The sequence below is a fragment of the Pollachius pollachius genome (assembly GCF_949987615.1).
Source record: "Pollachius pollachius genome assembly, chromosome: 19".
In the NCBI taxonomy this organism is placed as follows: Eukaryota; Metazoa; Chordata; class Actinopteri; order Gadiformes; family Gadidae; genus Pollachius; species Pollachius pollachius.
Window position 1 is genome coordinate 3920236 of NC_136952.1, and position 27892 is coordinate 3948127.

At 43.6% G+C, this 27892-nt stretch overlaps 2 protein-coding genes across 3 annotated transcripts; one reads left to right on the forward strand and one right to left on the reverse strand.

Moving 5' to 3' along the window:
* The first annotated feature begins 10 nt into the window (after positions 1-10).
* On the forward strand, positions 11-2765 carry LOC307090735 (zinc finger protein Pegasus-like). Its single transcript, XM_079757498.1, has 3 exons — positions 11-554; positions 658-846; positions 1002-2765. The coding sequence occupies exons 1-3, from the start codon at positions 419-421 to the stop codon at positions 1982-1984; spliced, it is 1308 nt and encodes a 435-aa protein (XP_079613624.1). The 5' UTR covers positions 11-418; the 3' UTR covers positions 1985-2765.
* Positions 2766-4733: 1968 nt separating this feature from the next.
* Positions 4734-27577, reverse strand: LOC307090568 (uncharacterized protein). Of its 2 annotated transcripts, none has more exons than XM_079757287.1 (14): positions 27457-27577; positions 17607-17703; positions 17159-17275; positions 16968-17081; positions 16777-16893; positions 16205-16274; positions 15465-15693; positions 13102-14938; positions 10919-11092; positions 9467-9640; positions 7689-7862; positions 7246-7419; positions 7017-7063; positions 4734-6474 (listed from the first exon to the last, which is right to left on the reverse strand). In XM_079757287.1, the coding sequence occupies exons 2-14, from the start codon at positions 17687-17689 to the stop codon at positions 5885-5887; spliced, it is 3900 nt and encodes a 1299-aa protein (XP_079613413.1). In that variant the 5' UTR covers positions 17690-17703; positions 27457-27577; the 3' UTR covers positions 4734-5884. The 2 variants fall into 2 exon arrangements, with proteins under 2 accessions (XP_079613413.1, XP_079613412.1); XM_079757286.1 differs by having other exon boundaries at positions 16968-17084.
* Positions 27578-27892: the final 315 nt, after the last annotated feature.

The following is a 27892-nucleotide window of genomic DNA, read 5'->3' on the forward strand; positions in this document are numbered from 1 at the left end:
AAACCGGAAGCACTCTAGTTGGATGTTGCTCTTGGCTAGCTCCTATTAGCCATTTCATGCAATCCTTGTTTAGGTTGTTATTTTTAAATAGCTACCGGAGTATTTTTAGGTTTATAGCTAATTTCTCATTTCGGAACTAGACTAGGGCGATATTAAATCTGTTGAACACGTAACGATTGTGGTATTAACAGAGATCTAGCCTCTCGGCTGGAGGTAACACATTAGCACGGACTACAATGTTAGCGGTGGTGTCTTGAGGCTTAGCATTAGACCCAGACTATAAAGGATGTTATACAGAAAGAGAGACTGCCAACACGTCTGTCTCCATCGGCAGGCAGTCTACTGTCCGTGCGCTGGTAGTCGTCGAGGTTGAAGCCATACCACCCAGCACTGGACTAGGACAACAGGAACCGTCACCATGGAGGACCTGAAGCCAGAGTCTGTGGACTTTGTGAAAGAGTTTCAGGAATATCTCACGCAACAAACCCAGCATGTCAACATGATCTCCGGCTCCGTCTGCGGGGAGAACAACCAGGGCGATTCGTTCCAGGCTGGTGAGGAACTGGGCATTCAATTGGAGATCTAAGACCAGACAAGTCTAGAGAACCAGACTATTTTGTGAACACATTCGTTATCGTTTGTGTGTGTGTTTTTCAGTTACCACAGCCAGTGACCAGGGCGGCCTGGACCCCCCGTCGGTGGAGGTCAGCCTGTCGCTGGATGACGGGGCGGAACTACAAATGGACGGATTGGAGAGGACTCCCGACGGGAAGTACAAGTGTAGCTACTGCAACTATGTCAACAAAGGCATGGCTCGTCTAATAGAGCACATCCGTATCCACACAGGTAATCTCCATGAGCAAATCCATTGTCACTGTTTCAATTCACCAGCAGGCTGCACTTAAGGCCACACAATCGTTTTGTTCCTGCTTTGAAACCTTCCTGTGTTAATAGCGTTGTCCTAATTCCACACCCTTGCTTTCCTATCCTCTCCCCCTCAGGAGAAAAGCCACATCGGTGTCAGCTGTGCCCCTTCGCCTCGGCCTATGAGCGCCACCTGGAGGCCCACATGCGCTCCCACACGGGGGAGAAGCCCTACAAGTGCGACCTCTGTGCCTTCTGCTGCAGCGACCGCAGCAACCTCTCCCACCACCGCCGCCGCCGCCACAAGCTGCTGCCCATGCGCGGCGTGCGCTCGCCCTTCACCAACAAGAGGATGCTCAGCGTCCTGCAGAAGAGGGCCACCTCCCTGGGCTTCGGCCGACGGTTGCTCGGCAACTACAGCGGGCCCCCGTCGCTGCTGGGGCCCCGGGCCGACTACTCTGGCGGTCTGGCGCACGACGGCACGCGGCCCCACCTGAGCATCGGCGTCAGCGGCGAGTACAAGACCACGCCCGTCGTCAAACCGCACGAGAGCAGCAACGGCGGCGGTGGTAGTGGCAGCCGGGGCGCCAACGGTCTGCCCTCGACCGACAGCCCCCTGGACCAGCTGTCCACGCTGGCCGGCCAGCTGGCCACCCTGCCCCAGCGGCCCCAGAGCCCCCGCTCCCTGGACCGGCTGTCCTGCGAGGACGACGTGAAGCCCATCCTCATCCAGCAGGCGTCGGGGCCGCCGCTGGCCGTGGCCGTCAACGGCTCGCAGACGGCCCGCAGCCCCAAGGAGGAGGACTCCGACCCGGCCGGCTGCCGGAGCTACGGCCCGGACGGGGAGGCGGCGCGGGGCGGGTTCGACAGCGGCGACCGCGCGCTCCTCAGTCAGCCCAGCGTGGCGGCGGCGCCCCCCTCCACCAGCCCGCCCCAGGACCCGGCGGCCTCGCACAAGTGCCAACACTGTGACATCCAGTTCTCGGATAACATCCTGTACACCATACACATGGGTTGCCACGGTTACGAGCACCCCTTCCAGTGCAACATCTGCGGCACCATGTGCAGGGACAAGTACGACTTTGCCTGCCACTACGCGCGCGGACATCACCACAAGTGACGGGCGGGAAGGGGCACGCGTCGGGGAGTTCGGCGGCGTTTGATCATGAGGAATCCTGTGCTAAAACCTTTTAACTTTTCATCAATTGACATTTGTTTCTTTTGTCATTGTCACCAATCACACTGTTTTCATTTGTCATGTCATTTTTGGTTTGCATTCGCCCTTTATAGATTTGTACCCTTATTTATTTTCAATGCGATTTGGATTGTCCTAAGCCATTTCTACGTTCTTCGGACCAGAGCATAAGGGCTCATTTGTTGACGTGTCAACCTGTTGCTGTGGCAACTCCTGCCAGAAACTGATGTATTTTAAACGCGGTCTTCCAGCTCCCTAGAGGAACAACTGTTCTCCTGTCGGGTGTTTCGGAGAAGTCCTGTGACTCATTGTCCCAACTTTATGGCGAGCATGCTTGCTATCTTGATTTCCTTCATACACCATTGTGCACCAAATTGTATGAGAAATCGTTTAAGTAGCAGAAGTAGCCAGAATCCCCCCCCCACACATTTTCTTTTTAATATTAAATGTAAATTATTCAAAGAAAAGAGCATTGTAGCATTGTGGTGCTCGGTTATTTCTTCTTTGTATGAACTTGTTTTTTATCTTGAAAGAAAATGAGAAGGAAAAACTGATTTAGTGTTGTATACGTTGTGACTTTTTAATGAAAACGCTGATTTAATCGTTCTTCGTAATGTGTGAATGTGATGTGTTGTTGACAGGGTAACTGTTTTCTACTAACAAGTCTTGAGTGCAGTATTTGCATCATAGAATAAACCGAGGCCAAACTATGAAGACATTTTTGTCTTGATTGTGGATTATGTCAACACTTTTATTTTTCAATTTAGGATTTTCATTTAAGATGGACATAATATAAATTACATCTTGAAATATTCATTCAGAATATCGCTCAGTCCCACATTGAACCCAAAGCATTTGGTACTGTAAAATTGACATTTGTGCGGATTAAAAATATATGCAAACTGTTATGGCGCGTTCGCACCAAAAGCGACGGTGCGGCGCGACTTCCATACAAAGTCAACGTATGCCCACTAGAGGGCATACATTGACTATGTCTAATTCAATACTAGATGCTATTCAACTCACATTTTGCTTGATAAGACCCTGGCTGGTACCTGGGTTTTGAAATATAACGGAGGTGCTCACTAAGCCCTGAGGTTGGCGCTGCGCCCCCTAGCGTACACACACACCTTGCTGGAAAGGAGTAACAATACTCCTGTTTATTTACAGACGTATCTAAGTTGGATTCATTTAATTGTTTCCTTCATTCCTCCTGCCGTCTTTATCCAATGAATGATTCCCAACGTTAGAGGTGTTTAGTTTCCATGTCAACCGTGTCATGTCTACACCCAATCGAAACTCCTCATTCTGTGTAAATGAAGACACTAGAAACACTGCTCTCTAGTGGTCGTAATTGGTTAAAGCACAAACAACATTTTATTGATTGGTTCATTTAAGTACAGAGCGGAGCTTTGTCAAGTTTAACCGATTATCGAGAATAATCAAACAAACCAAACAAAAGCAGAATCAACAGCAGCCATTAGGAGCCCAGTCAGGGGCCCTTGAAGGAGAAGTGTGTGTGTGTGTGTGTGTGGGGGGGGGGGGGGGGGAGGTCTGAAGCAGTGAGGGAGAGCCCCCCAGGACTAAAGAGAAGGCCCAGCGTTTAGGAGCCCTCTACTGTGGGGGAGGGCCCCCAGGACTAAAGAGAAGGCCCAGCGTTTAGGAGCCCTCTCAGGGGCTGAGGATCAGGGGAGCGATGAGAATGAGGGCGCGGCCCCCTGCTCTGGGCTATCATCAATCTACTGGACATGACTGCAGTGTGGAGGTCCGGCCAGCAGGGGCAGCACTGAGGAGGCCTCAGTCCTTTGTTTGTTCTGGAAGAATGGCAGAAGTCACTTACCCCAATCGAAACTCCTCATTCTGTGTAAATGAAGACACTAGAAAAACATCATACTTGGTACGACCACTATAATGATTGGTTAATTTAAGTACAGAACGGAACTTGGTCCCACTGGTGTCCCACTGGTGTCTCACTGGTGTTGAATCAATCCTCACAGATGGCGCGCCCTCGCATAACTTGAACAACAAATGATTTAGATAAGTTAAAGCTATGTCCTGAAACATGTTGGAGGGTTAGCAGTAGAAGCTTCTCACTAACTCTGATGCCAGTTATACTATCTATGTTTCATGAAGAAAGAAACTTCCCAGAGATCTCTGGATTAAATAAATAAATATAATTGTAACTCTGTAATGTGTGTGTGCGTATGTTTACGTGTGTATGTGTGCGTGTTTGTGTGTATAGTTCACCATATTATTTACTTGTTTTATGCGTGTGGTTAAACAAGTCAGACTCCACTGTTGTGTGTGTGGTAATATCCTCCCTCCACACTGGTGAAGGGGTGAATGGAGGCTCCAATGTTGTGTGTGTGGTAATATCCTCCCTCCACACTGGTGAAGGGGTGAATGGATGCTCCACTGTTGTGTGTGGTAATATCCTCCCTCCACACTGATGAAGGGGTGAATGGAGACTCCACTGTTTTGTTGGAGGAAGACTTGGAGGATTTCACCTGAACTAACGGGATGAATCATCTGAACATACGAGAACATTCAGTTGATCCACTGAGTTGTTTATTAACATTATGCTTGATGAACAATTACAAATCATAATTAACAGAATATGTTGACTTGTTGTTCCCAACAGAACACAAAGAATCTATCTTCCGTTTGAGGTCATTTACAACATTGTTACCCTTTCCCATAGAACCCTTATCATTTATGATTATGTTGTTAAATCTGCTTTAAATCACGTTCCATGTCAGGCATGGCAAAATAGAAACTGATTTTAGATCCCTTTAATACGATGTTGAAAATATATAAAATATTGTAGTAAAATAACGTACAATCAATCAACATTACAGTCAATCTTTGTGTTACCTGCTCAACCCAAAGGAATATTTATCATGCTGAACCTTTCAGAAGCCCAATAAAACGCAGCATTTGGAGTACAGTGGAGTATTTAAATCAAACACAAAGTGTTGTATTTCCACTGAACGGGTTGACCCCTCAGAGCACCAACAGCTGCGGCTCAACAACCTGATGCACTACAGGTACGTCCATTTGTCCACAGGTATTCAAACGACCCCCTAACAGCTGGTCCTCAGCAACGTCAGGACTGTGAGGACCCCCCAGACCCAAGCGGCCCCCTCTAATCTGACGCTCAGCAGCCTATCTGAACACAGAGAGGGCTGAGAGATGAACCACCGAGAGACACTGATGTTACCTGCGGCTTACCACCTGCACACAGACCTACTGCGTTTACATTCATGAACGATGTGTGTGTGTATGTGTATGTCTGTCCATGTGTGTGCAGTGGCGAAAAAATAAAAAGGGCACATTCTGCACAACATGGGGCCCAACCAGCGTGCAAAAAGCTATGATGCATCATGTATGGCACTTTATCTCGTATTCACCACTCTAGAGGGCACTTTTTTTCAACCATGGAGGCACTGTAAGGGCATTAAGAGGGCACTCATTGAGGCACGTTATCGAATTTTCTTGTTCTAGAGGGCTCATCATCATAATTTGCACCCGATCATTTTTTTCACATGCAGCCAATAAGGCACTTTCTCTCGTATTTGCCACTCTTGAGGGCACTTTTTCAACCATGGAGGCACGGGGGGAGGGGGGGGACGACGACAGTCGCCCCCCCCTGCCCCCCCGAGTCCGCCACTGTGTGTGTGTGTGTTTATAGATTAATGAACGATGTGTGGGTGCGTTTATGTTTGTGTACGTGTGTGTGTGTGTGTGTGCATATAGATTCATAAACGATGTGTGTGTGCAGGTGTTTAAGAAATGTATTGCTCTTCTCCAGACTCTTCTGCAGAGCTAATTCAAATCGCCAGCAGAAGGGGCGGGGCTACCCAGTGTAGGACACAGAGACACTGAGTCACCAGGATTAAATATCATAAACGCAGGGAGGAGGTCTCCCTGGGTGAAGGTGGACTGGAAGGTGAAGTAGTGTGTCAGTGTGTCTGAGGTCCCTCCTACACCAGGGGACACACTGTAGAAGGACAGAGTGCCAGCGGGCTGGTCCACATACACTCCTACTCTGATAGTGTGCTGGGGGGAGGAACGTATGACTGTGAGAACACCGTTGTGACGGGCATAGTAACCACTATTAAAACAACTAAGAATCCAGGAGTCTTTGCTCTGTCCAAGCGTGCTGTCAGGATCCCCTCCTTTCCTTGGGATTCTTCTGTATGCCACTCCTATATCAGCATATCCTTCCAACTCTACCTCCCAGTAACAGCGGCCAGTCAGAGCCTCTCTACCCAACACCTGGACCCAGAAGTCAAATCTCTCTGGGTGATCCGGATACGACTGGTTCTCTTCAACCCGCGTCACCTTCCTGTTGTCCTCAGACAGAGAGAGGACTTTGCTGGCTGTGTTTGGGTCCAGTGTGAGTTCACAGGCATCTGACGGGAGAAACAGACATGATTAGGCTGCTAAACCATTATTATTAATTATCATCATCATCTTCTTCATCATTATTTTAATAAACAGCATCACCCGCTCTAGTTGAAATATAAGATGAAATACATGCATCATTCAAAACATGTTATTATCATTATGATGTGCTTTGTCTAATGTAATAACCTGAATTATAACAAAATGATAAATATTATTAATATAAAAGCAACAAGATAATAGAATAATTTACTAGTTGAATATAATATATTCAATATATTCAATTTACTTTTTGAATATAAAATAGACTGTAGAATGTAATTATGATTAATAGTATCCTGATTATTATGGTGTAATGTCTAATGTTGTACAATCATCAGTCATGATAGAATCAAAGCAATTATGTACATTTTTACATAAGTAAGATACATGATTTTAACCATCATCTTCATTCCCAGAAGGATCTGAATAAACGGACGTCACCTCCTGCTGGGTGGATGGACAATCTAAATATTAATTGTGTGTGTTGCGATGAATCAAACAGACTTACACTTCTTTAGAGCTGGTTTCAGCCTCCACTCTCCACTGTGCTCCACACTGGGGGGGGAGGGGGGACAAAGTGAGAGCAGCATGTTGAAACATTCCCCTTCATCATCTGCTGTCTCATCACTTTCTACACAACATGAGTTACAGCAGCCTTTTTAAACCCCGTCCTCTAGCAGTGGGTTGAATCCTTGTAGGAGACGTTGTCCCTGAGTGGTGAGCTGTCCTCTCCATACCTGAGAGTGTCCAGTCTCCAGCGTGGATCCTCCAGTCCAGCAGAGAGCAGCCTAGCTCCTGAGTCTCCTGGGTGATTGTAGCTCAGGTCCAGCTCTCTCAGATGGGAGGGGTTGGAGCTCAGAGCGGAGGCCAGAGAAGCACAGCCTTCCTGTGTGACCAGGCAGCCAGACAACCTGCACACACACACACACACACTTTATTTATTCTATCTGGATGAAAATAGCTAAATGATACTTTATTGAAACAAAGCAGTATCGCTCCATCTGAAATCAGGAAGAGGAAGTGGGTTCTCAAGGGGACAACAGCCTACAAATGAGTTATGATGAATCTGTCAGGGATCTTAGTCACGCGTCGTCTTTTCTTTTAGATCACAGCCCACCTAGTCCTGGATTCTCCCTACATATTAAACAAACCCAAAGACACATTTAACCCTAACCCTGACCTGAGAGTTTCCAGTGTACAGTGAGGACTCCCCAGTCCAGCAGAGAGCAGCTTCACTCCTGAATCCTGCAGATCATTGGTACTCAGGTCCAGCTCTCTCAGACTAGAGGAGTTGGAGCTGAGAACTGAGGCCAGAGCTTCACAGCATCTCTCCGACAACTGACAGCGATACAGCCTTCCCACAAAATAAACAAAAGATGTTAGGAACTGTGATTAAATGTTTTATTCAACTTTTCTAATAGTTTTACAAATGATTATACATTACATCTTCAAATGTTAGTTATATATTGCCTACCTATGCTCCCCCAGTAGCTAGAAATTTCGTTGGGTGTAAAGCGAACACTACGCATTCTGCTCCGCCTTTGAAAAAACAAAGCTCAGACGAGCGGTTTTGGTATTTTCCCCGTAGGTCGTCATAAGGGGAGATGCCAACTCCCCCTTCTCTGCCATGCCAGCCCAGAGAATTTGGCCTGCCAATGAGACAATGAGCTACGACCGTACGAGCGCCACATGTGTGTGTGTCTGTGTGTGATTACACACACTGTAACACAACGCTGCTGAGGGACCAACGCCTCGGCGCTGCCCGCTGCAGGAGGCGGTGGTACCTAAGCGATGCCCGCTGCCGAGGCGGTGGTCCCTCGGCAGCGAGGCTCTGGCGGGAGACAATCACGGTCAACAATCGCGGGCAACAATCCCTTTCTCCTCCATGTGGCGGTTCAGTCTACTTCAGATTGAAGTGGACGTGGAAGAACCAGAGACGTCAGAGAACCCAACGCAGTTGTTTGAGATTCAAAATATCGTCTGGAGGCTCACACAGCTTTTGGCCGTGATAATATATATTATGTGATATAGATATCTATGTATAATATGATATTATTTAGATATAGAGCTCCAGGACTCCTGCCGGAGCACACGGAGTGTTCTAGAATATTTACAGAACACGGCCAAAGGATGTGTGCGCCTCGCCATTGCGATACATCCACTGTAAACAGAGCGCATGGTACCGTAGCTGCAAGCTGCTCAGGGCCACACCCCCGCCCTCCTCCTTGACCCGGCTCTCTCCTCATTTGCATTAAAGCTACAGACACCGAAACGGCGCGTTTGGGGAAAGCTCAATGTGCGACTGCCTCTTAGTGGCTGTAATTCTGCACCCAGGCCGAATTTCGGGAACGTCTTCAAATACTGTGTTAGGGGCCCACTAATATCTATATTAAAGCATCCATAAAGTAGCATGCCATGGGACCATTAAATTGTATTTCTGAAGATAAAATAATTTAAAAAAAAAATCTAAAATATTATAACATAACCAAGACCTTATACAGTCATGTCAACAAAAAAAAATCGCTGAGTTGTTTCTATGAAAACTATATTGTGGTGATCAAAACCGTGGTCGCGGTATCCGGGTACCGCAAAGGATCCTGGGAGGCCCGGGGGAAGCGGCACCGCCACCAATGGAGTCGTGGTTGCAGTGTATGTGGTGCATTTTTCGTGTGTTGTGTGAAGATAAAGGCAACTCTCGGGATCTCGGTGAATGGGGCATAAGAGTTTTGGGATTACTTTTCAACTTTTTCATTTTCGCATGCCACACAAACAACAAGGTGTAATATGTCTAATGGTACCACTCAAATAAATGTGGTCATCAAAGGTACTGAGTTATAAGCTGATATAGTTTGACGTCATTTAAGAGGAATTGTCAAACCAGGGGGGCAGTAGTTGTTTTAAAAGTCTTCTGATATTGAACCTTGTGATGTAACTGTTTGCACATTGAGTAAAACTGACCTGAGAGTTTCCAGTATACAGTGTGGACTCCCCAGTCCAGCAGAGAGCAGCTTCACTCCTGCATCCTTCAGATCATTGTTACTCAGGTCCAGCTCTCTCAGACTACAGGAGTTGGAGCTGAGAACTGAGGCCAGAGCTTCACAGCATCTCTCTGACAGATGACAGTTTTTAAGCCTTCACACACAATAAACAGAACATGTTAGGAACTGAGATTAAAAGTGCTTATAAGATCCAACTAGTTCACGGAAGGAACATGGTGTAGCTAACGTGCACCACAGGGCCGCCATGGGGCCAACACTGGAGGGGAGAACGTCAGGTGATGCTAGCGCCTCGGCTCTCCTTGCTGCTATCAGGGATCAGGGAAGTGAGCCCAAGGAGATGACTGTGAACATTCAAACTTCCTTCAGCAGCCGCCTGATGGCCTTGTAGGGATCCTGGACTCTGTGTGAACAGAGTCAGACCTAACGAAGCGGAGGACTGCGAAGCTAAGTAGGGCCTTCAACTATCTCTATCAATCTCTAGAATTCCTTCTTTAAGACTATTGATTCCATAATTCAACCTTTCATCATATTGCTTAAGCACATTTTAAAAAGCCTAAAACAGTAAGGGCACTTGCCCTTCCCGTCTTCAGACACTTTTCCCGGGCTTCAAAATCAAGGACGACTAGACTATGAAACCCATCTGAGGTTCTGCATCTCTACATATTCAATCGTTTTATGTTGCTCTGTATTCCTACATATTCAATCGTTTTATGTTGCTCTTTATTCCTACACATTCAATGGTTTTATGTTGTTCTGTATTCCTACATATTAAATTGCTTCATGTTATATATCTCTACATATTCAATCGTTTTATGTTCGGTATCTCTATATATTCAATTGTATTATGTTGCTCGGTATTCCTCCATATTGTTCTATATTTCTACATCTTAAATTGTTTAACCTTGTTCTGTACTTTATGTCTTCAATTGAAATTCTGAAGATAAAATATATATTAAAGAATATATGTAGAAAACGATAACATAACAAATACCTTATACAGTCATGGCCACAATAAATAGAAATTGTCGAGTTCTTCCTATGAAAATCATACATTTAGTTTATTCAAACCGATAACCTTTGATTGATGCAAATACTGCGACTTCATTTCTTAACTACCACTGTCCTGTTAACAGAGGATTGTGGGAAGGCACTATTATTATATATCTTGTGAGTATAATTGGAAAGTCGCGATGGAAAATTTGGGATAACTTTTCATTTTTGCATCCATCATAAACAAGGTGTAATATGTCAAATTGTACCACTCTGATACATGTGGTCATCAAAGATACTGAGTTATTAGTTGATATAGTTTGACTTTATTTATGTTTGTTTCTCAAACCAGGGGGCAGTAGGTAAAGTCTTCTGAAATGGAACCTTGTGGTGTAACAGTTGCACTTTGAGTAAAACTGACCTGAGAGTTTCCAAAGTACAGTGTGGACTCTCCAGTCCAGCAGAGAGCAGCTTCACTCCTGAATCCTTCAGATTATTGTAACTCAGGTCCAGCTCTCTCAGATTAGAGGAGTTGGAGCTGAGAACTGAGGCCAGAGCTTCACAGCATCTCTCTGACAGCTGACAGCCATTCAGCCTTCACACAAAAAACAGAACATGTTGGGAACCATGATTAAATGTTTTATTAGACTTTTCTGATAGTTTAACAAATGATTAAACATTAGATCTTTAAAAGTTAGTTATATATTAGTTTAAAAAAATGTTGATACTAACAACAATACTAATTAAATCTGCAAGCAGCATTTTACGGGTGCGAAGCCTAAAGCCGACCAATAAGACCCTGTCAGACCATTAAGACCCTGACAGACCATTAAGACCCTGTCAGACCATTAAGACCCTATACTAACAGACAATTAAGACCCTGTCAGACCATTAAGACCCTGACGAAGACAATTAAAACCGTTTTTGTTTGCATACGGTTGACAACGCTGGAATAGCATCAGCTTGGATCTGTTGATGGGCGAACAAAATTTCATGACTGTAAGTCAAAAGGCTGAGGAGTTATGGTTCTTTAAAGTTTTCAATTGATTGCTTTAGCGCCCCCTATAGTCCTATTTTGATTAACTTTAACCTGGTTAACCTTGACCTATGCTTCTTTAAATACACCAAGTTTGGTAATGATTGCCTCAAGTTAACCCGACCTTTAGTCACCTAACATTGATTGGGCTAATTTGGACGTCCAGCCGCCATTTTGTTACAGGCTCTGGGTTTCCCAGGCATATTTGCTCAACATGAGGAGATACAAATGTCAACAGGATTTCATGACTGTAGAAGAAAAAGTTTAGATAATATGTCCGTCCAAAGTCAGCGAAGTCTGCAGCTATATTAATTGACATAGCTCCCCCTATCTCCCGATCTAGGTGCAATTTGGAGAGGCTGCATTTTCACACACCGCTTGCTATAGCCCGATATGGATAAAATGTGCAGGGGTTCATCTTGACCCATGTTCCTTAGAATATACCAAGTTTGATGAGGATTGGTTTAAGTTAACCTTGTCTTTTTGGCATTAAGTTAATTTTGGACGATTTTGAGCCTCTGGCGGCCATGTTGTTTTGTCAATCAACTTCATTTTACTTGAGCAGTTGGACCTTTGGTCCCCAACATCCACTAATTTGGTCCCGCTCAAATCAAACATTCCGTCTATAAACTGTGGTGATTTTAGTCACAGGCCCTACCCATTTCGATACCACGCCCTAATTGGAAATTTGTTGGGGCTATCTCGTTCAGAATTTGATTCTGAACAACTTTTGTATTGGTCTCAAGATCATAGGAGTCTATTTAAATGTTGATATAAGCATTTAAGTCTTTACGCTGTTTAAACCACACCCTTCATAGAAGTCAATGGCTTTTGGGCGCTTTAATATTTATTGGACAGACTTCGCTTTATGTCAGAATGAAGACATTGGTCCATAGATGATAGTTGCTAAAGGATTATTGTCTACGTCTAAAAACCTAGGATCCTTGAGTGTTGGAAATTGAGTGTTTTTAACAAAGTTCAAGAAATTCATAAATCTATCCAAATAAAGCCATAGGTTCTTCAGTTATATTTGCTCAGCATGAGGATATGCATGTGTTAACAAAGTTTCATGACTTTTCGTCAAAGCGGTTACGAGATATGTTTGTTCAAAGTTCGCATTTTTGGATTGTTGCTATAGCGCCGCCTTTAGGCCAATCAGTGTAATATTTGCTCTCTGTTAATCTTGAGTCAGCCTCTACAGCTAAAGTAAGTTTCATAAAAAGCGTGTGAGCGGTTTAGGCTGTGTAAGTCAAATGGGGCGGAATAATAATAATAAAACTAACAATTACAATAGGTTGCCTTCGCACTTTGTACTTGGCACCTTAATAATAAAACAAACAATTACAATAGGTTGCCTTTGCACTTTGTGCTTGGCACCCTAATAACAGTTGTTTTATCAACTATCATAGTATTACTTTTATAGTGGAATGCATATTGGTTTGTGTGGATCGTACAACATAATATAAGTGTGCCTACAGATACGTTTTGCATGTCATTTTAACTTTTATATTCTAGTATTATGTATATTGTGTTGTGCGTATTGTAATACATTTTATAAGTGAACCTACAGAGATGATTTGGAGGCTTTGATCACTGGAAGCAGCCCCAGAAGAGCCTCCTCAGAAGCAGAGTATTTCTTCAGGTAAAACACGTCCAGCTCCTCTTCTGATGACAATAAGATGAAGACCAGAGCTGACCACTGAGCAGAGGAGAGAGATTCTCTGGAGATACTTCCTGTTGTCAGGTACAGTTGGATGTCCTCCACTAGAGAACTGTCGTTCAGCTCATTCAGACAGTGGAACAGATTGATGCTTCTCTCTTGAGAGAGATCTCCACCTATCTTCTGTTTGATGTATTGGACTATTTGGGTATTGCTCCGTGACCTTCTCCCAGTCAGTCCCGGCAGAACATTTTTAGTTAGATTGCCCAGTAATGTACTTGCTCTTGGTCCCACAAGACCTTGTAGGAGCATCTGATTGGTCTCTAGAGAGAGGCCCAGGAGGAAGCGGAGAAACAAGTCCAGGTGTCCGTTCTCACTCTGTAAGGCCTTGTTCACAGCACTCTGGTAGAGGAGGAGGAGTTCATCTTCCCTGGAGGTTATCTGTTCTTCTGAGATCAGATTGACACCAGTGTTGATGTAGGACAGAAAGACATAAAGGGCAGCCAGAAACTCCTGGATGCTCAGATGGATAAAGCAGAACAGCCTATGCTGGAACAGCCAACACTCCTCTTTAAAAATCTGGGTGAACACTCCTGAGTACACTGAGGCTGCTCTGATATCGATGCCACACTCTACCAAGTCTGCCTCGTAGAAGATCAGCTGGCCTTTCTCCAGCTGGTTAAAAGCCAGTTTCCCCAGAGAAACAATGATCTCCCTGCTCTCCGAACTGCAGTGTGGCTCAGTTTCAGCTCTCCCATGATACTTCCTGTCCCCCTGTATGGACTGAACCCTCAGGAAGTAGCTGTACATCTGAGTCACGGTTTTTGGCACCTCTTCTCCTCTCTGGGATGTTTTGAAGATGTCCTCCAGAACTGTAGCAGTGATCCAACAGAAGACTGGGATGTGACACATGATGTGGAGGCTTCGAGATTTCTTGACCTGAGAGATGATTGTGCTGGCCAGTGTCCCCTCTCTGAATCTCTTCCTGAAGTATGCCTCCTTCTGTTGGTCATTGAACCCTCTCACCTCTGTGACCATGTCAACACACTCAGCAGGGATCTGATTGGCTGCCGCAGGGCGTGTGGTTATCCAGATGCGAGCAGAGGGAAGCAGGTCTCCCCTGATGATGTTTGTCAGCAGCACGTCCACTGAGGTCGGCGCCGTGATATCAGTCCAGATTGGGTTGTTCTGGAAGTCCAGAGAAAGTCGACACTCATCCAGACCATCCAAGATGAAGACTACTTGGTCATTGTCGTATCTGTAGATTCCTGATTCTTTGGTTTCAACAGAAGACTGATGCAGAAGTTCCACTAAGCTAAACTCTTTCCCTTTCAGAAAATTCAGCTCTCTGAAAGTGAGGAGAAATGTGAAGTCTATGTCTTGGTTGGCTTTGCCTTCAGCCCAGTCCAAAGTGAACTTGTGTGTTAAGACGGTTTTACCAATGCCAGCCACTCCGGTTGTCATTATTGTTCTGATTGGTTTATCTTGTCCAGGTAAGGGTTTAAAGATGTCTTCACATCTAATTGGTGTTTCCTCATTGGCTGGCTTCCTGGAAGCCTTTTCAATCAGTCTGACCTCATGTTCCTTGTTGACCTCTCCACTGCCTCTCTCTGTGATCAAGATCTCTGTGAAGATGTCATTCAGAGGTCTTTGCTCTCCTGTTTTTGCATTTCCCTCTAACACACACTGGAACTTCTTAATCAGATGAGACTTGAGTTTACGTTGGCACTGGACAGCAGCAGCTCCTAAATAAAAACCAGAAGACACATGCTATACATATATCCAAGCAAAATGACTGGTGTAATGAAGTAAGTATTCCAAATCCTACTTCATATGTATCTCATAACTTTGTTAGTAGTGCTATCATTGTTGAGTATCAGCAGAAAGTGACTTCCTAACCTGATATAACAAGATAGTGGTGCATCTCTTCCACTGAGTTATCCTGCCGTTGATCTGCAGTATAATGTTAAACATTCTTTAACCTAATACTTCCACCATACATATCTGCATCAAACCATTTAACTTGATACCCCCACAATAACCGTACATATCTGGATCAAATCCTTCAACCTGATACCCCCACAATGACCCTACATATCTGGATCAAACCATTTAACCTGATCGACCCACAATAACCCTACATATCTGGATCGAACCATTCACCTGATACCACCACAATAACCCTACATGTATGGATCAATCCATTTAACCTGATAGACCCACAGTAACATATCTGGATCAAACCATTTAACCTATATATGAGTATCTTACCACTCCACAGCTTGTCGGCCAGTTCCTCCTGGTTCATCTCCATCAGGCAGAACTTTGAGATGTCCACCACTCCCTCTATGGCGCGCCTCCTCTGCTCCTCCTTCTTACCGTCCTCCTCCTCCTCCTCCTCCCTCTGACTCTCTGAGCATTGTGGGTAATCTGAGAAGAGATCCCTCCAGAGCTTCTTCAGCTCCTTGTCTAGAAAAGCATGTGCGTTCTCCTCCGCCCTCTGGAACAGAACAAACATCAAGGAGAACTTTACTTTGAACTGAAGACATCAGAAGCATCTGTCCTAGATTAACGTCTCGCTGGTCTAAAGAGGGAAGCCTGGAGACTAATAGGACCACAAGAGATGCTTTCAATGCTCATGTAGAGCAGGGGCACCGCTAGAGATTGTGGAACCTATGAAAGAACATAATGGGCCTCCAACCTAAGGTGAATAAATAAAAACCTTTCTCTGTATAAACTGGGTGACCAACTGTTGGCCCTTTTCCTCCCTCTCAGCTTTCTGTTTCTGATCCCCTGACTGCTTCCTCAATGACGGCATGTCAGTCTGTTCTCCGTCTGTTGCTTGTAAGCGCACCAAGTGGAAAACTCTGTGCTGAACTGGATCCAGGCAAGACTGAACCATGCGATAAAGAGGGAGAGGTAAAATATAAAGATTATATTTTACCCCCCCCCCCCCCCCTTAGGTCACCGCTGAGAGACATAAAGTCAAATGTCTTGTTTCATTTACACACCTTGATCAGCTCTGTTTGATTCTGCTGTACAGACTGAGCACTGGGAACCTTTGACCTCTCCTGGTGTCGCCTGTGGAGAGAATGTGTACACACACACACACACACACACACACACACACACACACACACTATTTTATCTGGATGAGAATAGCTCATACTAAAGTGAAAAGGTTAATAAAGTATTCCTTCAATATGAAGGACAAGCAAAAGCTTCATTATGATAATTAGAGCACAGCCCTGCTCATCATAATGTCTACACTTATGGCAACTCCTCAGAGTTACAAAACATATAACATAACATCCATAACATACAGAGAGCAACCCCTAACCTTAAGTCTAACATCGGCTGGCCAACGCTCTACTAACAGCTATATAAAAGCATTCATAAAGTAGCATGCCATGGGATGTTTAAGGTCAGGAGGTTGAACCATAGACCAGTCACTCTTTATGGAGACACAGCTGGGTCCAGCGGAGTCTGCTCTCTCCTGCCAGACTCTTCTATAAAAACAAGAATCAGGATTTATGGATGTTCAAAAGATGCCTTATTTTTATGATCTCTGATGAATTCTCACCTCTTCTCAATAGACTGATTTCCATCTTTAAAGGAAAAAGGATGCTCCATAGACGAGTCACTCTTTACGGAGACACAGCTGGGTCCAGCGGAGTCTAATCTCTCCTGCCGGACTCTTCTAGAAAAACAAGTATCAGGATTTATGGATGTTCGAAAGATGCCTTATTTTTATGATCTCTGATAAATTCTTACCTCTTCTCAAAAGACTGATTTCCATCTTTGAAGTAGAAAGTATGATCCATAGAGCGGTCACTCTTCATGGAGACACAGCTGGGTCCAGCGGAGTCTGCTCTCTCCTGCCGGACTCTTCTAGAAAAACAAGAATCAGGATTTATGGATGTTCGAAAGATGCCTTATTTTTATGATCTCTGATAAATTCTTACCTCTTCTCAATAGACTGATTTCCATCTTTAAAAATAACAAGATAATCCATAGAGCTGTCACTCTTCATGGAGACACAGCTGGGTCCAGGGGAGTCTGCTCTCCCCTGCTGGACTCTTCTAGAAAAACAAGAATCAGGATTTATGGTTATTTGAGAGATGCTGTAGTTTTATAATCTTTGACAAATTATGACCTCTTCTCAATAGACCGATAGACCAATAGATCAATAGACTGATCTTTAAAGTTATGAGGATGATCCATAGAGCTGTCACTCTTCATGGAGACACAGTTAGTTCAGGGGAGTCTGCTCTCTCCTGTTGCTCTGGGCTTCAACAAACACACACACGCACACACACAGCTTTTACTCAGACTAATGATGGAGTCATGAGATATCACTGCTGAGCTCTGAGATGGACATCAGTCACAGACGAAGAGAGATCCTCTTCTTACCTCTTAGCTTTGCTCTGGCGGCCATGTTCCCCAGACAGAGTGGTTTTAGAGGTAGGACCCCCCTCCGCTCTCTCCTCATCCATAGTAGACTGGAGACCTGGACACAAACACAACTATATATTGTTTCTGTGGATTCTATTCAAGTACTGAACGTGAAATGACTGCAGTGAAGACTTCCTATCCTCCTCCTGTCGTTCATACACACACTCTATCACTCTCTCTGTCTAGAGCAGTGGTTCTCAACCTTTTTTGAGCAAACGCCCCCCTGACCTTACCCTGATCCTCTGGCGCCCCCCCCCCCATAAAAAAATGAAATAAACTAACAACCCCACTCACACTCGTGTTATATTGCTGAAAGGTGTCATAAACCCAATTAAACTTCCAGAGGGGGGGAAGAGAGAGAGAGAGAGAGAGAGAGAGATCTATTGGCCAAGCAAGAAGAGTTGAGGAAGAAATGGTTGGATTGAACATTCATTCACCGTGGGCACCGCGGCCCGGTAACCGCGGGCACAGCACTCCCGTGCCTCCCGCCGTGCCCCGTCAATGAATGAATGGCCCGGGAACCGGGGCACCGTGACAGCGGCCCAGGCAACGCAGGCACCGCAGCTGTGGAACCATGGGCACCGCGGCCCAGGCAACGTGAGCACCGCAACGCGGGCACCGCGGCCCGGGCAACGCGAAAACAGATCGCGCGCAGAGGCACGCATTTTTTTGATTTTTAGGCCTATATATTTTGTATTTGAAATGCAACGGTCTTTTCGTGGAGACTACGCTCAGCGCATTGACAGTAAAAAGTAGCTGAGACGGTAGAAACCAATAAATGAAATTGGGCTATTTATTTCAGGTAGCCTATTTTTTCACCCCAAAAAATTGAAAACCATTAAAGTTTAAAATCCCACCCCAAAAAAGAAAAAAATAATCACGTTCCCAGTGCCCCCCTAGGTTGTGCGAACGCCCCCCAGGGGGCGGTACCCATTTAGAAACCATAGTCTAGAGCAGGGGGGCCCAAATTCTTCCCAGTGGAGGGCCAAAATGTAATCGTGGGGAGGCTCGTGGGCCAAAATGTAAAATTTTCAGTATATTTAGTCAAATATGTGGGAGGCGGCTCAACAGGATAGGAGCTCAACAGTGCCACCCTACCATCAATGTATCACAATGTTATTCTAGGGTCAGGAATGGAAGTGCACCAATAAATAATATTCAATGAGAGCGAGCGCAGATTCCGAGCGCTGATGGCGGAAAACAATAATATATACAGTGGGTAAGGCGCGGGCCAAATAAAATCGGTCGCGGGCCAAGTTTGGCCCGCGGGCCCCAAATTGGGCAGCCCTGGTCTAGAGCTACACACTCTATCACACTCCAGTGGCGGAGTGGTAATCGGGACAGTCGGGAGAATTGGGTCAGAAGTGGGTCGTTAACGTCTCGGGGCCGCCGGGCTGATTACTGCGGGCTAACAATATTGCGTTTATAAAAGCTCCTTGCGGCAGCAACATCCCTGTATTTTCGACGTGTCCACAAAGGAGTTCCACGATAGGGTAAAGGGATACAGCCTGGCGAGAAATAGCCGACGCCCTTGACCTACCTGGTAAGTTTGGAGCCAACAGCTGTTGACGTGCTAATAGCATAACCTATCATAAACCTCAAACCGCCAGCATAATGCCTAGTGCTAGGCACTCGGGATCCATTGTTGACGCTCTGTTGCTAGGCTACGTTGTTGCTGCGGGTACTTTGTATCGCTCATGTCACGCGCAACGCAACTACTGTGAGGACGAGTTGCTGCATTGAGCAGATATAAAACTGGAACCTTTATGACAAAAAAGTGAAAAACATTTATGTCAGTTCTAAACCTTAGATTTTCTAAATATCTTGCAAACGTGAATGATACAAAGTAGAGAGCATCGCACCCTCGAATCTTGTAGTGTGGCCAGTCTTCCGAGGAGGCAAGGCCCCATTTCCTGTCTGTGGTCGTATAGTGTGACGTGTTAAATCGTGGAGGAATATCTGAAAATCGTGTAGTCTGAACCAGCTATTAGTTTGACTACAAACGGTTCAGCTAAATGTGTGTGTGTGTGTGTGTGTGTGTGTGTGTGTGTGTGTGTGTGTGTGTGTGTGTGTGTGTGTGTGGGTGTGTGTGTGTGTGTGTGTGTAGGGCTCAAGACTACTAATAAATATTTTGATAATGGATGCAGAAATCACAATGTGCGGTTTCAAATTCAGTGTCACATTTTATTATGATTCTCATCTATACCGACTGTTTTCACGTGTGCGCGCATGCGTTCGACAATCACGGAAGCGACAGTTTCACGGGAGTGCGCCCGCTTGTCGTGCCGCTTGAAAGGACGCTGCGCCTCCTCTCTGCTTCTCTCTTTATGGCGCACGAAGTGTGTCGGACACAGGTGCGATTGCGAGCGAGACTTCTCCGGTGCTGGATATGTTATTCAGGAGCGGAGGAGTAGCCTAAACTAAAACCGTCACCAGTGGATGATGTGCTTTTATTGCACAGCAATCTAAAGCACCAGACCAAACACCACATAGTGTAATTCCCCGGCAATCCATCTAATGAGTCTAATTTTACTTCGGGTGCGGGTCGGGCGTCGATATCAATTTATAGCGGGTCGGGTCGGGTGCGAAATGTAATTCGCGCTGCCGTCGAAACACGGGTCACATGCGGTTTAAAGTATTGCGGGTACGGGTTTGTAAAATAAGTCCCGTGCAGGACTCTGGCACTGGCACACTAGCCGCAGGTCGGAAGAACGAGTCAATAGTTTGCGTATTGTTCAAACACATGTAACAGGTTGTGAAATCGTTCTCCTTCTCACAGAAACGTTTACGCACGACGCGCTCGATATTTAATCCCTAGGACCCTCTCCCTCCATAAATTAGCCACTAACAGTGGCAATTCCCTATCCTTCTCACACTCATTGGCCTGCTAAAGATTCCGGATTCGTTGACCCGCCCCTTCCCCAATTAACCAGTACAAAAAAAAAAGTGCAAATTTACACATGTGCGACCAGATGCAAAATTCAGTCGCACACTCTCAAATTTCGGTTGCAAAATGCAACCATTTGGTCGCAGTCTGGAGCCCTGCACTGTGTGTGTGTGTGTGTGTGTGTGTGTGTGTGTGTGTGTGTGTGTCTCTAAAACCATGGTCTAGTTGAGGACACAGCATTCATTTGAAGTAGACCCCCTACAAAGTGACAGCAGAAGATATAAAAGCACTGGAGGATTCTATTCTGTAAGCTAGTTCAAACCCGCCCACACAAACAGTGGAAAGCAAACAGGGATGAGGGCGCGGCCCTGTATCTGCTCACAGCAGGTTCTCTAAGGTCCGGAAAGCCTGCTGCTCTAACTGGAGGACAACACAAAAAAAGTTCCGAAATAAACATTCCGACACACACACACACGTATGTCGGAATGCGTGTGTGGGACAACAGTACATTCCCAGAGTTGGAATACATACATTCCCACTCTGTGCTGCTGATAGTGAGCGACAGCACGCACGGGAACCGCCGCTCCTTTATTCGTTTTTTCATCCACGACACACACACACACACACACACACACGCACACACACACACACACACACACACACACACACACACACACACACCTCCTTCCTCCACCTCCACCCTGATGGCTGAGCGGCATAAAACATGACTTAAACCATATCGAGTAATATTATTTGTATGTTGTTTGTGGCGGAGAAGTGAAGTGAGACAGGAGAAGTGATTGTTGCCTTTTGCGGACTCCTGGAGCTCTATATCTATATCATATAATTTAATATAATAATATTATGTATGGTTTTATATTTATATAATATCATATCTAATATCCCGGCCAAAATCTATGTGCGTTTCGGATAATATTATGAATCATAAAGACTGCGTCTGACGTCTCTGGCACTTCCACAACAAGTAAAGGCTTGTAGCGGGGGATATCTCGGCCATGGTTGAGAGGAATTGTGGGAAAGGAACTTTGGCCTTGACTCTCTCAAGTCCATGAACCTCGACATGGAGGAGAAAGGGATTGTAGCCTACTCCGGGAGCTGAGCTGCCGGACTTGTCGACGAGCTCCCCGCGCCGGAGCTGCCGCCAAGACCTACCCCCGCCGGACCTGCCAGCTTCGGCGGCAGTTCAGCTCCCGGGGTACAACCGCCGGAGCAGCCGGAAAGCTTCGGCCGAAGTTCAGCTCCCGTAGTACACCGCCGGACTGCGGCCGAAGCTTCGGCGGCAGCCGGACGGCTTCGACGGCGGGCAGACTGCTTTGGCGGCAGTCCGGCGAGGGTAGCCGCCGAGCACACACACACACGCATCGGTTTTCATCTATCAAGTGTGGACCTCTATTTCTGCTCATTTTAAAAATACAAAAACATAATACAGAGTTTAGTTTTAAGTTATTTTGTCATAATATAACTTCAAATGTTGTTTTTTTTTTTTTTTTTAAGAAGTTGCCAATAGGGGACTTGAATCCTTAAGAGGTATTTGCATAATAAGGAGGGACTCCATTCGCTGCAGCAGGGGAGCTGTCTGTGCCTATTTTTTAACTCAATGAGTGTTTGCTAACTGCAACTTGAACAAAAACAGATTATTAAACTTTCATTTTAACAATATTTAAACATGGCTCTGTGATTAAAATATTATGAACATATTCAATTTACTTTTGACTTTAAATAAATATGTTCTTCGAGATTGATTACATTACACTACATTCATTTCAGTTTTTTCTTCTTTTATTTTCTGCTGTGTTAATTTTCTCCGATAGCCATATCTTTAATTGAATATCACTGTTGCTTTTGTCGGTCTTAACTGTACAAGAGGGGACCTTCCAGTGAAATTTAAATTGAGTATAAAAATAAATTCTCTGGAGTCTATTTTGAAGAGAAAAAATATTCTATTGATGTGAATCACAGATCCCACAATTGTCAGAAATGTTTAAATTTTGGGGGAGTGGAGAACAAGCATATTATCCACTCCAACATGTTTATAAGAATATTACAAACTTGAAAAACATACTTTTACGATATATTTAGACCACTTAAAAATTGTGCGATTCATTTGCAATTTGCGAGTTAACTATGGACAATCATGCAATTAATCATGATAAAACATTTTAATTGATTGACAGCCCTAGTTAAGTTAAGTATTTTTTTCTCATGACAACATTTCCCTTATGAACTATGAAAGAACTGTCTAAAGGCTCTATGGCAAATTATTTATTTTCTTCTATAGAGACAGCACTTAACAATCTAACCTAATGAATACATAAATGCTGGAGGGTAAGTGTCGCTCCATACCATTTAACAGGGGACCAGTGTCATTTTGTAGAGGCTTAGAGGGGACTTCTGTCATTGTGTACAATCCAAGTGGGAACCATCTTTTCTGTTTAACAGCACAAAGTTAAAAACAAAATTCTACAAATTAAACCTTCTTTGAAGGTCTATATACTATTGTGCAGGTTCTGACATATGCTGTAGGTAACTCCATCAAAAAAAAAGATGATAGATTTAAGGCTGTTCAAGTGCAGGGAACAGTGATGGTTGATTGATTGAACAGTGATAAATTGTGGTAGTTAAAACTGAAGTCATGTTATTGTGGAAAAAGATCATTTAGAAAAAACTGTCCCGTACATAAATTCACATTCAAAGAACAGACAAACTTTGTGCTCTAAAATATAAAGATGGTCCCAACTTGGATTGTACAACATGACTGAAGTCCCCTGTTAAATGGTATGGGGCGACACTCACACTCCTGCATGGGTCTATTCATAAAGCCTGGAAAAGACGAAATGTAATCCTCATCAATACATCATGTGACAAAGTTTGACAAGAAAAAAATAATTGTTGATTATTTCGTAGAGATGTTTCCTGCTATACCTCTGTGCCGAGGGATATGAAAATGTTGTCCCCCTCAAATTATTCTGCCAGTATCTTTCGTTGTTTCTATATCAGATGCAGATATGGTGAGTGGTGTTGCACCTGTGATTAACAGTGTTGAGTTTCTGTTAAAAAAAACATTTGAGAGGTTGAAATTGAAAGAGAAGTTAGCCATCAAACAACTTGGCCCACAGACAGACCGTACATGAACATTATCTAACAAATGAAGGATAGGGGGAAAACTCACAACAGAACTTTCTCCCGAACATGGCATGAAAAGAAAAAATGGTTATGTGGTTGCTCAAGAGAACCACTGAGTTTTGTTTCCCATGTCGACTTTTTCGAGCAAGTGTGCACAAGACAAGGGGATATATGGACCACAGGTGTGAGTGATGTGAAGTATATATATATAGTAATATATAATACAATATTATATATTTATATAATATATACATATTAAAAAAACATAAATTGTGGGTGTGGTCACACGCCAGTAGTTTCTGCCCCATTGAAATGTAGGATCACCGCACGCTACTGCCCAGGCCTCCAGAGGATATTAAATTGTTTGCAAGTAGAAATGCGGCCTGGAAACAACTATTTAAAAATAATGACAAATAAATGACAAATAAAGATTCAGCAGATTGTCAACAATGCTAGGGTTAAGTCAGCTAGAAGATTGATTTAACCCCAAAAGGCCACTGTTAAACCACTGTAAAACCAATTTCTTCTACTACGCTCCGCTGTAATTCTTTATCATCTTCCATTTTAATCGTGGCCTGCAATACTCAAACGTATCCTTTATTTTTGGATTTCTTTCTGATTATTACACAATTTATCAAGTAATGAGGAACACGTACTGATGAATAAAGAAGTGAAACAATTTCAAGGCTGTCAAAAATTGCAGAATCGCAGAAATTGATGTGAGAGTTTGCATAAAGTGGAAGGCACACAACCCATGCAGCAATTCTTTTCACATTGATACTCAGAAAATGGGTCAAGTTACTTTGCAGAAGATGATTATACATACATGGCCAACTTAAAGTTACTAAAATATGACTTATTGTTACACATTATACTACCCAGCAGAGAATAAGTAGAATGAGCTTGGCTTAGACCAGCTGCAAAATCGTATGGCCTCTTACACTGTAATATAGGAATAATAATTATTGTTATTGGGCTGCCATGATTTTTTTAAGACCACAGCTTAACATTTTTGGGATACAGAGACAAATGTGCAGTTCACTTGGTGTTCTTATACACACTCATTTGAAGTAAATGTTGGTCCAACTTGGAGTAATCTCTCAAGAGCCATCTGCCTCTTTAATGACAGGTCGGCTGTCAATTCCCTACTTTTTTCTGTATACATTTTGAACACACACACACACACACATATATATATATATATATACATATATATATATATATATATATATATACACACATATATATATATATATATATATATACACACATATATATATATATATATACATATATATATATATATATATATATATACACACATATATATATATATATATATATATACACACATATATATATATATATATATATATACACATATATATATACACATATATATATACACATATATATATATATATATATATATATATATATATATATATATATATATATATATGCAAACCAACGGCCGCTTAACCATGATCACTGATGATCTAATAAAGCAGATGAAAAAACTTTCTCAACTCTGTGAGGATGACCAAATGGAACTTACATTTTGACATGAAAATAAAAGTAAAATAAATGAATTAAAATGGCAGGCACACATCCAATGATGCTTCCAGAGACAAAAGCTTCAGAGCACTAAGATGTCAGAAGCAGTGAGAAAGTCACAGAGACAGTGCGTGGTTGTGATCCGGAAAATCACAACCACGGAAATGTAAATATTTACTGCGATATTCAAGCTTAACCTTCATTTGTGGTTTCCTTTCGGGTTATTACACAATTTATCGTAATGAGGAACATGTACTGGTGAATAAAGAAGTGAAACAATTTCAAGGCTGTCAAAAATTGCAGAATCGCAGAAATTGATGTGAGAGTTTGCATAAAGTGGAAGGCACACAACCCATGCAGCAATTCTTTTAAAATAATTATTGGACCATTGTAGGTATTATAGTCATAGTTCTTCTTTAGTCCTAGCTCAGCTCTTTATTCAACAGGGTTGACTTTGAATAAAGGTAGTGGTTGGAAAAGAATATAAGTCAAACTTCCCAATTTTACTTGCAGCATGCAGTTACCACAATGTATCAATCAATATTTGAAAATGTTTTCCTGGTAATCCTTATCAGAGGTACAAACAATGACATAATGATTTTCTTAAGGCCCACCATAATGAAGGCCAAAGTTCCTTTCCCCCAATTCTTCTCAACCATGGCCGAGATATCCCCCACTACGAGTCTTTACTCGTTGTGGAAGTGCCAGAGACGTCAGACGCAGTCTTTATGATTGATAATATCGTCCGAGGCGCACATAGATTTTGGCCGTGATATTAGATATAATATAATATAAAAACCCTTATAAAATATTATTATATTATATATAATATTATTATATTATATTATATGATATAGACATAGAGCTCGAGGAGTCCGCAAACGGCAAGAATCACTTCTCCTCCATGCTGGCAGCAGCTCATTTGCATTAAAGCTACAGACACCAGAAACAGCGCATTCTGAATGGACTGAAACAGAGGGGAATAGCGTTAGGCAAGATTTTTTTTCCTAAAAGCTATTTCCAGCAAACAGCTTCAAAAACATGTTTTCTGGAACTCAAATACTATGTGTACTTGTTGGGATAACACCATAATGTCCAGAATATATTACTTCCACAGCAATTAAAGACTCGTAGTGGGGGTTATCTCGGTCATGGTTGAGAAGAATCGGGGGAAAGGAACTTTGGCATTGACTCTCTGAAGTCCATATTGAACCGCGACATGGAGGAGAAAGGGATTGTACTCCCGGAGCTGAGCTGCCGGACTGCCGGCAGCTCCGGCAGGAGGAGCTCGACGGCAGTCCGGCAGCTCAGCTCCGGGAGTACAATTCCTTTCTTCTCCATGTCTCCTCCTCCAGACTGCCGCTGAAGCTTTGGCAGCCAACAGTGGAACACTGCCATTCCATACGGTACCAGTGTGGACCATTTTTTGTAATGCAAATCAACAATTAAAATGCATTTCTTTAAAAATAGATTGGGGACTGAAGTAAATTGCAAAATGTATGGAATTCAGCTATGGGTCATTGAATGAGTGAATAGGTCGTTGAACTCCCAGCTCTGGCCAGCAGAAGCTCTGCCGGGTATGGACTAAACACTCACACACTTTCAGGTCCCCTCTTGGCACAAGTTGAGGAAATGCACCAAAATATTGTAGACATGTTTTTAGCTTGATTTAAAGCATAACCAAGAGGGGACCTGAAAAATGTGCCCTCTTGGCTCAGAGTTCCCCTGTTGGTGAAGGTGTTACGACGCCGAAGTCCCTCTGTTGGATAGCGAGGCAATTGCACACACACACACACACACACACACACACACACACACACACACACCTTGGAAAGGAACGTTGAAAGGAACGACAAGTTTTTTGAGATGGAGTAAAAAGTAAGATTTTCCCCTACGAAATGTAGTTGAGTAAAAGTATAAAGTCTCACAAAATAATGATACTCAAGTATAGTACAGATAGCCTACACTAAAAAGTTACTTAAGTACGGTGACTAATTACTTGTACTTGGTTACTGTCCACCACTGATAAATGCGCTCAACACGGTGAAACTAGTTATTGATGTTCTGACCCACTCTTTCATTTAAATCAGCGCCTATTTTACAGCACAAACCTGGAAACACTGAACTTGGGCTGGAAACAAATTTATTAAGTAAGAATACATTAATATAGTAAGAATACCACCAGTCATCTGAATAAAACATGAATTCAGGAAACGGTACCTTATCTTCTCCACGATGAAACGTGTGCTGTCCGTGCAGTATGGAAATATAGAAGCACAAAAGCAAGGAAAGGAGAGAATAAACAGATTTAGGTGTTTACCTCTGTCTGTTTAGAAGCGAGACAGAGGTTCTGAGAGTAAAGATTGAGCTGCTGAGCTCCTCAGTGCAGACAGACCAAATGAGGAAGAGCTTTGAACGACAGCTAACTGGCAACTGCGTCACATCGTTTATGTGAATAATAGTGAAACTTAAGCAATGAAAAGCGACGAGGTGGTGCAACTTCCATACAAAGTCAACGTATAGACGCGTTCAAGGCGCCTGTCGCCAGTGTTGGGAAAGTTCACTTTCTACGTGAACTAGTTCAAAGTTCAGTTCACAAATTTTAAAATGAACTAGTTCAGTTAAACGTTCATAATTCAAAATTTTGAACTAAGTT